Consider the following 12,121-nt stretch of genomic DNA (forward strand, 5'->3'; position numbering starts at 1 on the left):
CTCTCTCAAAAAATAATAATAATAATAATAAAATAAAAATGATCTCCTAAAAGATACCTACATCCTAATCCCCGAATGTTACTTTACATATGAAAGTGGGGAGGGTATTTGCAAATGTAGTTAATTAAGGATTTTGAGATGGGAGAGTATCCGGAATAATTTCCCAGATGGACCCTCCTGAGGGTCAGAGGGAATGTGGCTCTTGCCAATGCTTTGGTTTTGGCCCAGTTATACTAATTTTGGACTTTAGGCCCCCAGAACTGTAAGAGAATACACTGGTGTTGTTTTAAGCAACCAAATATGTGGTAATTTGTTACAACAGCCATAGGAAAATAAAACAGGGCACCCTAGAGTTTATCTGGGTCAATGATTTCCATACATTTTTAGCAGCAATTTTGTTCCTTGTTTTTTTTCTCTTTTCACTCACTACTACAATTTCTGTGCCTATCTGAGAACTATATTCCATAACTTGCCAATAATCATTTTTATTTCTAAGCTTCAATAAATGTTGGTCCCTATTAGGATCAACATAATTATAATAAATTATAAGTAAGGGGAAAATAGGCGGAATTACCACATTTTACATATGCAGGGTCTGCAAGTCAGAAATTCTTTTGGTCATTTATTTATTTTAAATTAGGAGAAAAGAGACACAACCAAAAATTATTTTTATAAGCAAGTTTCTGCTTCTTCTGAATTCCTGAGTGAATTTTCTCAAAAGTATTTATTATATATTTGTAGTAAATATGTCCTTGAAAATTAAATTCTTTCTCAGCCCTGTCTAAGTGTTCAAGGACATGCAGTAACTGTTACAACTGATTCAAATCTAGATTTAGACAGCACAAATGACATTGTTCTTTGCACAACAACTATAAAATTCCACAAATTACAACTCACTATGTAAGGGGACACACATATACATTACATATTTATAAATTCTTATCCAGCCAACTATTATACATATCTCTTATCCTAAAACCTAGACGTAAATAAAATGGTGGCATCATGAATAACAAAGCTGCATGAAATCCATTCTCAACATGATCATGAGTAACTGGAACTCCAACATTTCGAAGTCTTGAAACAAACATGAGTCCATCATCTCTTAAGATATCATATTCACAAGTAAGAATATAGGTGAGTGGCAAATTCTTTAACTGGGAATCATTGGCCAACAAGGGTGATGCTCTGTTATCCATAAGTGCTGGAAATGAATAGCCTGGTCTTCCAAGAATTGGTTCAGTATAAACATGGTTCTTTCTATATTTCTCAGGCAGAAGAATACTCCAGTTAACAAACTTAAACAGATGTTTTGACTCCAGAGGCATGTATTGGTTTCTCTTTATGGCCTGGTAAAATGCTTCATCATTCCCGAATACATATAAACTCACAAGTTTTACGGCTCTGTCCCTTGTCAGAAATATACCATGCTCATATTCTCGGTAAGATGGTAGAAAGCTATCAATTATCTGTAAGACTGGGTAAATGAAAACTTGTGCTTTGATTTTATGTTTTATTTCAGGATCATTCTGTATCTGAAAAAAATATAATGTTATTCTGTCAGGCAAAAATTTCCAAAATACCAGAAGAATGAAATTTATTTTTAATCGCTTAAGCAATCATGATATAAACAAGTCTACATACATTGATGTGATATATCATAATTATTTTCAAAATATTTGTAATATCTATCAATAGCTCAAAAATATCAAGCCCATTTCAACATTGAAGTTTTCAAAATATTGGTTGTGTGTGTTAGGAAAAAAAGAGAAAGAATGAGAGCAGGGAAGGGAGAGATAAATAGAGACAGAAAGTCACAAGAGGAGAAGGATACATATAATGATTTTTTTTGTCAAAAGTCAACAATGGAAATAACCAAATCCTAAATATGATATTTCTGGGGGAAACTGACAGTAGATATGTTTGTAAAAATTCCACTTGACTAAAGTAACAAAGGTGAATGGAATAAATATAACTATTAAATAATATCAATTTATTTAAAAATTTTAAAAGATATTTAAAATTTTTTTAGATTTTTAAAAATTTAGAACAATCTTAAAATAAATTTTTTGACTGCTAGGCGAACATTCTCAATCATACCATAATTTTAAGAAACATTATCCAATGCAAAAGTATATGGACCAAATTGAAAAAAAAAAAAGCCAGTTGATAAGCATCTTATGAGAGAATGGTGCAGTGTTTAGGAAACAAAGAGTAGAAAATTATGCAAAAACTTATTGATGTTCACAAAGTTCGACATGCAAGGGAAAATTATTGAATATTTGATAGAAAGGTTCCTTTCCTTTCCAAAGTGAAAGGGCATTTTGAAGTCTGTGACCCTGTAGATTAGAGGAGAGAACCTTGAATTAATCTGCCAGGAATAATTGTCTCAGCTAGAGTCTGCCATCTGCAACAATGGCATCTGAACAAATGGAAACACCTGATGCTGCACAAGTAAAAATCTCAGTACCAGATTATGTGTCTCTAAGTCAACCTCTCATCACAGCGGCTGGCTGGGCTCAAAGGAGAAACTAAATTGAAACCCAAGAGGCACTTCAGAAAAGGAAATGGCATCCTACCACCTCTACAATGGACTCCCAAGATGCTAGAGATTTAACAACTGTAGAATGGAAATTAAATGAAACAAAGTTCCTGATCCCAAATCTCTCCCCAGTGCCCCTAGGTAAATGATATACTAACCAAAGAAGATTATCATTGATATCCTACACTCAGTCATCCCACTCTCAATCTCACCAATCTAGGAAAAAGACAGAGATCACATGCACAAATCTCTTTTAGGCTAATTATCACTTTCCCCTTAACATATAAAATATTCATAATGGATCCTTCTATTTCATTTTGAATTCTACAAACATTGACATGATGTCTAAGTTAACATTTATTTCCCTACTGGACCTAAGATGGTAAAATATTTAATATAGTATGAAAATGATGAAAAATATCAGATAAATTAATATTGTCTGATTTATAATTTTAAAAAAATTGATACGTAATATTTTACATATTTATGGGGTGCATGTGAGCATTTATTACATGCATAGAATGTGTAATAATCAAATCAGAGTATTTTGAGTATCCATCCCCTTGAGTATCATTTCTGTATGTTGGGACTATTTTAAGTTCTCTCTTCTAGCTACTTTGAAATATACAATTATAGTCACCTTGCTCTGCTATAGTCACCTAGCTCTGCTATAGCACCTTAAAAGTTATATCTTCTATCTAACTGTATGTTTGTACCCATTAACCAACCTTTTTCCCCTTCCCCACTCAAACACCCTTCCAGGCCTCTGGTATCTATCATTCTATTCTCCATGAGATCAACTTTTTAGCTCCCATATATGAGTGAGAACATGTGATATTTGTCTTTTTGTGCCTGGCTTATTTCACTTAACATTATGACCTCCAGTTCCATTCATGTTGCACCAAATGACATGATTTCATTCTTTATTATGGCCGATTATATTTTATTGTGTATATGTACCACATTTTCTTTATCTTTTCATCCATGGTTGAACATTTAGGTTGAACACTGTGAATAGTGCTGCAATAAACCTGTAAGTACAGGTATCCCTTTGTTATACTGATTTATTTCTCTTTGCAAAAATATCCATTGCAAAAATTTGTCCATTGTGCAGTGGTTCTATTTTTAGTTTTTGAGACAGTTCCATGCTGTTTTCCATAGTGCTGTACTAATTTACCTTCCCACCAACAGTATGTAAGAGTTTTCATTCTTTTTTATTTTATTTCACGTTATTTCAGAAATATTATTCCCTTTTTCATTTCTGATTTTTTTATTTGGGTTTTCTCCCTTTTTTTCTTGGTTAATCTAGCAAGTGGTGTAGTGATTTTGCTTATCTTTTTCAAAAACCAACTTTTCATTTCATTGATCTTTTGTATTTTTGTCTCTATTTTGTTAAGTTCTACTCTGATGTTTATATTTCTTTTCATCTACTAATTTTTAATTTAGTTTGTTCTTGCTTTCCTAGTCCCTTAAGGTGCATCGTTAGATTGTTTATTTGAAACCTTTCTATTTTTTGATGTAGTTGCTTATTCCTATAACCTTCCCTCTTAGCACTGCTTTTACTATATCCCCTGGGTTTTGGTGTATTGTGTTTCAATCTTCATTTGTTTCAAGATTTTTTTTCTTTCCTCCTTAATTTCTTCCTTGACCCAGTGGTTATTCAGAAGCATGTTTTTTAATTTCCATGGATTTGTACAGTTTCCACAGTTTCTATTGTTATTGACTTCTAGTTTTATTCCACTGTCATTTGAGAAAATATTTGATATGATTTTAATTTTCTAAGATTTGTCGTAACTTGTTTATAGCCTAACACATAGGTTATCCTGGAGAATGTTCCATGTGCTGATCAGAGTAATGTGTATTCTATAGCTGTTGGATGAAATGTTCTGTAAACAACTATAGGTCCATTTGGTCTAATGTGCAGTTTAAATCCAATTTCTTTTTTGTTAATTTTCTGTCTAAGTGATCTGTTTAATGCTGAGAGTAGGTTGTTAAAGTCTCCAACTATTACTGTATTACAGTCTCTCTATTTAGATCTGGTAATATTTTGCTTTATATGTCTAGGTGCTGTGCTGTTTGGTGAATTTTATTACAGATTTTTTACATCCTCTTTCTGAAATGATCCCCTTTATCATCACTTGATGACTTTCTTTGTCACTTTTAACTGTTTTTGGCTTAAAGTCTATTTTATCCAATATAAGTATAGCTACTGCTGATAACTTTTTGTTTCTGTTTGCATGGGATATCTTTTTCCATCCCTCTACTTTCAGCCTATATGTTGGGTGAAGACAGGTAAGATGAGTTCCTTGTAGGCAACATATAGATGAATCATGTTTTTTTTTCATCCATTAAGCCAGTCTATATTTTTTAAGTGGAAGTTTAATCTGTTTACATCCAAGATTATTATTGCTATGTGGAGTCTTATTCCTGTCATTTTATTGTTTATTTTATGGTTGTTTTCTATATCTTTTGTTCCTTTCTTTGTTATTTTTTACCATTGTGGTTTGGTGGTTTTTCTATAGTGGTAATGTTTGAATTTTTTTTATTCCTTGCTTGTGTTCCTAGCTCAGGAACTAATCCACCCCCTTGAGTGAAACAACATTTTCATTCACTCCTTCCTTCTGGAAGACATTAATATATTCATGAAAAATTCATCCTCATGACCCAAATACCTCTTACTAGGCCCCACCTCCCAACACTGTCACATTGAGGAACAAATTTCAATATGAGTTTTGTCAGAGACAAAGCAAACCATAACTGTGGTCAATTGAACTTTGACAAATGTGCCAAGAAGACACAAAGAGAAAAAATAATCTCTTCAATAAATGGTGCTGGGAAAACTGCATATCCACATGCAAAAGGATGAAATTGGATCCTCATCTTATTCCATATACAAAAATCAACTCAAAATGATGGATCAGAGATTTAAAACTTAAAGAAAACTGTAAAGCTACTGGAAGAAAACTTAGGGGAAAATGTCTTGATATTAGATTTGGCAATGATATTTTTTGGGTATGACCTCAAAAGTACAGGCAACAAAAATAGGCAAATGAGATTGCATCAAACTGAAAAGCTGCTGCACAGAAAAGGAAAAAATCAACAAATATACTGAAGAGAAAATATTTACCAACCAGGCATCTAATAAGCAGTTAATATCCAAAATGTATAAAAAACTCAATAGCAAGAAAATAAATAACTCAATTAAAAATGGGCAATGGACCTCAGTTGACATTTCTCAATAGAAGACATACAACTGGTCAACGGTACATGAAAAAGTGCTCAACAGAGATTTCACCTCACAGATCTGTCAGAATATCAAAAAATACAAATAATAACAAAAGTTGATAAGAATGCCGAGAAAAGGGACCTTTATGCACCGTTGGTGGGAATGTAAATTGATACAGCCATTGTGGAAAACAGTATTTTCTGAGTTTCCTCAAAGATTAAAAAAAACTGAACTGCCATATGATCCAGTAATACCACTTCTAGGTAGATATCCAAAAACAACAAAATCAGTAATGTGAAGAGATAACTGTATATGGATGTTCATTGCAGCATTATTCACAATAGCCAAGATATAGACCTAAGTGCCTGTCAGTGGACAAATGGATAAAGAAAATGTGGTATGTATGTACATCTATATGCATACATGCCACACACACAATGAAATATTATGGAGTCTTTAAAAAGAGTCTCTAAAAAGAAGGATATCCTGTCATTTGTATGACAACATTTGACAAATCTGGAGGTCATTATGCTAAGTGAAATAAGTCAGGCACAAAATGACCAATACTGGGTAATCTCACTTATTTGTGGAATCCGAGAAAGTCAAACTCATAGAAGCAAAGAGTAGAATGGTGGTTGTCAGGGGTTAGGGGTATAGTTGCAAGGTGATGGGGGTGGGTGGGGAAAATGGGGAGATGTTGGTCAAAGGGTACAAAGTTTCAACTAAGCAGGATGAATAAGTTCTGGACATCTAATGTATAGCATGGTGATTAGAGTTAATATACTGTATTGTATACTTGAAATTTGCTAAGAGTGTAGATCTTAAGAGTTTTCACCATACACAATATAATGGTATCTATGCAAGGTGATGGATATGTTAAGTAGCTTCTTTGTGATAATCATTTCACAATGTATATGTATCCCAAACCATCATGTTGTACATATTAAATATAATATGTACAATTAATATTAATATAATTATATTAATATAATTTTTTATTTCTCAATTATACCTCAATAAAATTTTTAAAAAGAAAATGGAGGACTTTGAAAGTTTCTCAAATTATTTAATGAGGCTAGTATAACCCTTCTATCAAAACTTGATAGAGTTTTGGTCCGGGCGCAGTGGCTCACGCCTGTAATCCTAGCACTCTAGGAGGCTGAGGCGGGAGGATCACTCAAGGTTAGGAGTTTGAAACCAGCCTGAGCAAGAGTGAAACCCTGTCTCTACTAAAAATAGAAAGAAATTAATTGGCTAACTAAAAATATATAGAAAAAATTAGCCAGACATGGTGGCGCATGCCTGTAGTCCCAGATACTTGGGAGGCTGAGGCAGGAGGATCACTTGAGCCCAGGGGTTTGAGATTGCCGCGAGCTAAGCTGATGCCACGGCACTATAGTCTGGGCAAAAGAGTGAGACTCTGTCTCAAAAAAAAAAAAAAAACTTGACAGACTTTTAAAAAACAGATCAATCTCTCAAAAATACACAATTTATAATAAACTAACAAATCAAAACCTGAAATATATAAAAATGTTAATTCATCATGACCAAGTGAGGCTTATGCCTAGAATGTAAGAATAATTTAACATTTGAAAGTTTATTGGCATAATTTATCACATTAAAAGAATAAGGGAGAAAAATGACATGATCATCTGAATAGATGCTTTAAGATACATTTGGCAAATTCAGTACTCATTTATATAAAAACTATCAGAAAACTAGGAATAGAAATTACTTCTTCAATCTGACAAAAGCTACCTATGACAATCATCCAATTAACATCAGATGTGTTGATGAAAACTGAATAATTTTCTCCTCAGATCCAAAGCTGGAGAGTTATACTCAACATTGTACTGGTGGCTCTAGCCAGTGCACTAATAAAGAAAAGGGGGAAAAAGGCATAGGATTAGAAAGGAAGAATTAAAACTGTTTCTAGTTGTTGAAGATACACTTGTTTAGAAAAATCCTGGGAAACTTAAAAAAAAAAAAAACACTAAAATTATAAGTGAATTTATTGAGGATGTAATAGTAAAAGGCCAATATAAATTTGCAACAACATGGATGGAACTGGAAAACATTATGTTCAGTGAAATATGCCAAGTACAGAAAGACAAATCTCAGGTGTACTTACTTGTATGTGGGAGTTAAATGTTAAAAACAATTATCTACCCAATCTTGTCTGATCTCGGAAGTTAAGCAGGGTGGAGCCTGGTTAGTACTTGGATGGGAGACTGTAGAAACAATTGGTCTCATGGAGACCAAGAGTAGAATGATGGTTTCCAGAGGCTGTGGGAGTAGTGGAGAGGGGAGGATAAAGTAGGGGTGGTAAATGGATGCAAAATATTGTTAGCTAGTTATATAGAATGAATAATATTTGATAGCACAACAAAGTGATTGGAATCAACAATAAGTTAGGGTGAACTTTAAAATATCTAAAAGAATGTAACTGGGATGTTCCTAACACAAAGAAATGATAAATGCCTGAGGTGATGGACACTCCAATTACCCTGATTTGATTAATTCACATTGTATGTCTGTATCAAAATATCACATGTACCCTTTAATGATATACAACCATATGTACCTATAATAACTAAAATTTTTTAAAAAGTACAAAAAATAAAATAAAATAAAGAACAAAAAAAAAACAATTGTATTTCTACATATATCAATAAACATTTGAAAAATATTATTTTACGTGAAATTCTTACAAAATAACTCAGGAATAAATTTGAGAAAAGATGTGCATGATTTCTACACTGAAAATAGGAGCATATTGCTGAGAAACTTGAGAAGACCTAATAAAATATGAGATATGCCACATATACTAATTGGATGTCTCAATATTATTAAGATGTCAATCCTCCCCACATCTATAGATTCAATTAACCAATTAACCATTCTTTTAAAAAAATGACAAGATATTCTAATATTTTAATGGTAAAGATATGGAATACTAGAAACAATTCTTTAAAAGGAAGAATAAAGTCGAAGTCAGTGTCGTATTTGACCCAATTATAGGTATATACGTCAATGGAACAAAAGAATACAGAAATAGTAACATTAAGGTCAAATGATTATTTACTCAAGTGCCACTGGAATTCAATGGAAAAGAATGGTTTTCTCAATAAATGATGCTGGAAGAACTGAATATCTATGGGGAAAAATAAGCCTCCACTTCTACCTCCCACCATAAAGACATATATAACGTACCTGTTGAGTCACTGCTGCTAATAAAGCACAGCCAGAACTGTCTCCTGCAACACCAATTCGGGTGGGATCCACTCCATATTTTGTAAGAATTTTATCCTGAAGAAAAAACTTGACTGCAGTAAGGACATCTTCAAACGCAACAGGAAACTTGTGTTTAGGAGCTAGTCCATAGCTTTAAGAAAGAACAATAAAGCATTTATGGTTGTATCTGTCCAACCAGCTCTCAAATACCAAATAGATGCAACTTAACACCAGGCCTATTGTTCAATCTTCAAAAAATCAAGCCTGAGTTTTCTATTAACTCTTGATTAAAATGAAAATTAGTATTACGTTTTTTTTTTTTCCAATCTTGTACCTAAGGTCCATGGCATTGTGTTTGAGGAGTCAGGGAAGTGTGATGAACTCTCTCAGGATTGGAAGCAAAGTTTTTAGCTCATCTGTATTTTAAATTGGAGATGCTCTATAGCTTACATCATATTCTCAATGTAATTGGTGATATAAACATTTTTAAACACTCTTGTTTAAAAAGCACCATAACTTTTTGAAGGCAGCAGATCTAAAAGCATATTCTAGACAAGTGTCCTATTTTTTTCAAGGTCTAGATCAAAATTCTGCAAGCTGGTAATGCATATGCTTCATCAGGGATAATGCCCAGCAGTTGATTCTAGATAAAAATTTTGAAATATAAATAAAATGTAAACATGCTACAGAGCTTGTCTATTTCTGGTAAATTCATTTGTAAGGAAAATCATCACACATTGTTTTAATGGTTGTAAATGGATTTTTCCCCAATACATGTGGACCAGTAAAACAGAAAAATACCTCCAGTAAGCTGTTCTCAGACTTTTTCTTTTTGATCTTCCAAATGATAAAATTTACAAAAATCTATACTTAATATTAAATGTTGGTGCTTATAATTTTATTATAAACTATCTAGAAAATTGTAAATAATAGGCATATATCAAAAAGATGTTGATATCTTTACTTAGAATGAGAAGATTTATACTTTTTTGGGAAAAGAAACAACACAAATTCTAAGGATTAGATAGATTATATAAACCAGGCACAAGTTTATACCATTATATTAAAACAGATTTAAAATAATAAGATTTACATTACTTCAAAAGCTATGGCGATAAAAAGAACACCCTAATATTATATATTAGAAATATCCCCCAATACAGGAAGTTCTTTGAGATAAGTAAGCATAATGACTATGATAGCAAATACTCTCCCTAGATGATCAGATCTTTACTTTTCTCTCTAAACTTATAAAGCTTCCTAGGTAAAAACACAAACAAACAAAAGCTATGTCAAGTCCTGTAGGGATTATTGAATTACAAGTCTCTAACTATTCTTGTTACTATGGACTAGGGGAAAAGTGGAAGAAAAAATATTTCCCCCTATTGTTGATGAATTTCAGAATGTATCCTGGATTTCAGAAATTCAGAGTATTGCATACCAATATGAGTCAGAAAATACTGATCACATCTAAGACATTCTGGTATGTTTTGGCAAAATCCAGAGTGTACGATCACTTTTCCTGAGAGTGGCTTAAAATTCTCAACTGGTTCCAACCTTTACTGCCTACATCACTCAAAACAAATATTATTCTGAAATTAAACTTTTCTTACCTGTTCAAATGCAACCCAATATCCCAAATGTATAATGGTTAGTTTACTTCTTTGTCTAGCTATGTTACTTGGGACACACGTAAGGCCTTATAAGGTCTGAGTTTTATGTGTCTAGAGCAACAGTGTTTCAAACAATTCTCATCCTGGCCTGTAACTCAGAGATTCCTACAATAACAGGAAAGTAATGGAACACTAAACCCCTTTGAGGAGCAGTCTCTGTTGCAATGGTGACAAGTAAAATATATTAATTTTTAAAATTATATTTGAAGCATAGCTGACTTGATTTGGAAGCCAAATATCTGCATAATAAAGGCAAAAATTATCGTAGTCAAAGAAAATCACTCTCTTACTCCACGCTTACAACAACAGCATCAAGTTTGTTTGCAGTCCATCTGTTCATGGAGTCATAAATTCTCATCTCTGAAATGAAGAAATAAATATCAAGATAATCCTCATAATTTAAAAGCAACAAAAACTGTTATAGCTACAAATGTGAAAGAACTGTGGTTTGTTAATGTTACACAGGAACTGTTATTTCCCACACCCTGTTTCCTTGCATAGGGTCCTGAATCCACATGACACACTCTGGCCATCCCAGTCTCTTGAGTCATTCTCTCCAGAGGCAGAAAGATGACTTTGCCAATTGGTATTTTGGGAAAGAGAAAGTAGGTTCAGTCCATTCTAATTTTTTCTTGCCATCTCCTGTCTGTACACAATGATCCTTCCAAGGTCCTTTTGTGTCCTGGTGCATTCTACTCTGCTCTGCTCCTCCAGGTGGCAAGGAGGAGGTATGTGATTAGTCAGTAGGGTCACCCACTATGACTGGGCTAATCTAACTCAAGAGTGACAGAGAAACAATACCTAAATATGCATTCACCAAAGCCTTCATTAAAATAAGGGTAATATTTTGACTTTCATTTACTTGAATTCTGTGTATAATTTTTTAATTGGTTCAGAAGTCAGGAGAGAAAGAAAGTAATAGTATGTATTGACTCTAAAACAATGCTTAGTATAATAATGTGGTCCCTCAAAATCATTGTTTTCTTTGAATATGCTACATCATGAAATGGTCCAATTATACTAGCATTAAGACAGAGTCTAAGGAGCAGTAAGAGATTTTCTGACAGCCTCTAGCAAGTGAGTGTTCAAACTTAGATGTGTACATGTGAATTTTGACATGTTTGGCACACAATTCATAGACTCTTCCCCAATAAACATACATATACATACACATACATCCCACATCTTTTCCCAAGTGTCCACAAATGAGATATACCAGTGGTCTGACCAAAACACCTTGGCAACTTCCGTAACATTTGCTACTGCTTTATTTACCAAAAGATCCTAGAAATTCAGAGAATTCTAGAATTGTGGTCAAATTCAAGACATTTCTAAGCCTTCTCTTACACATTAACAAAATTTAAAATAAAAATTATTTGAAGGTGAATAAAAATGGTGGAGTAAAGGTGAGCTCCTGGATTCCTCCTCCCAGAGAAAGAGGTGTAG

General features: G+C 33.1%; 1 protein-coding gene across 1 annotated transcript in view; it reads right to left on the reverse strand.

The window, feature by feature from the left end:
• Window positions 1-929: 929 nt before the first annotated feature.
• AADACL2 (arylacetamide deacetylase like 2) overlaps window positions 930-12,121 on the reverse strand; it is a 33,226-nt gene continuing 22,034 nt past the window's right edge. The window contains exons 3-5 of the mRNA XM_012791310.1: window positions 10,966-11,035; window positions 8,982-9,153; window positions 930-1,535 (exon numbers count right to left, since the gene is read on the reverse strand). Coding sequence (XP_012646764.1) covers window positions 930-1,535; window positions 8,982-9,153; window positions 10,966-11,035 — 848 coding nt within the window. The remainder of the gene's footprint in view (window positions 1,536-8,981; window positions 9,154-10,965; window positions 11,036-12,121) is intronic.

Source organism: Microcebus murinus, chromosome 1 (genome assembly GCF_040939455.1).
Source record: "Microcebus murinus isolate Inina chromosome 1, M.murinus_Inina_mat1.0, whole genome shotgun sequence".
Taxonomy (NCBI): Eukaryota; Metazoa; Chordata; class Mammalia; order Primates; family Cheirogaleidae; genus Microcebus; species Microcebus murinus.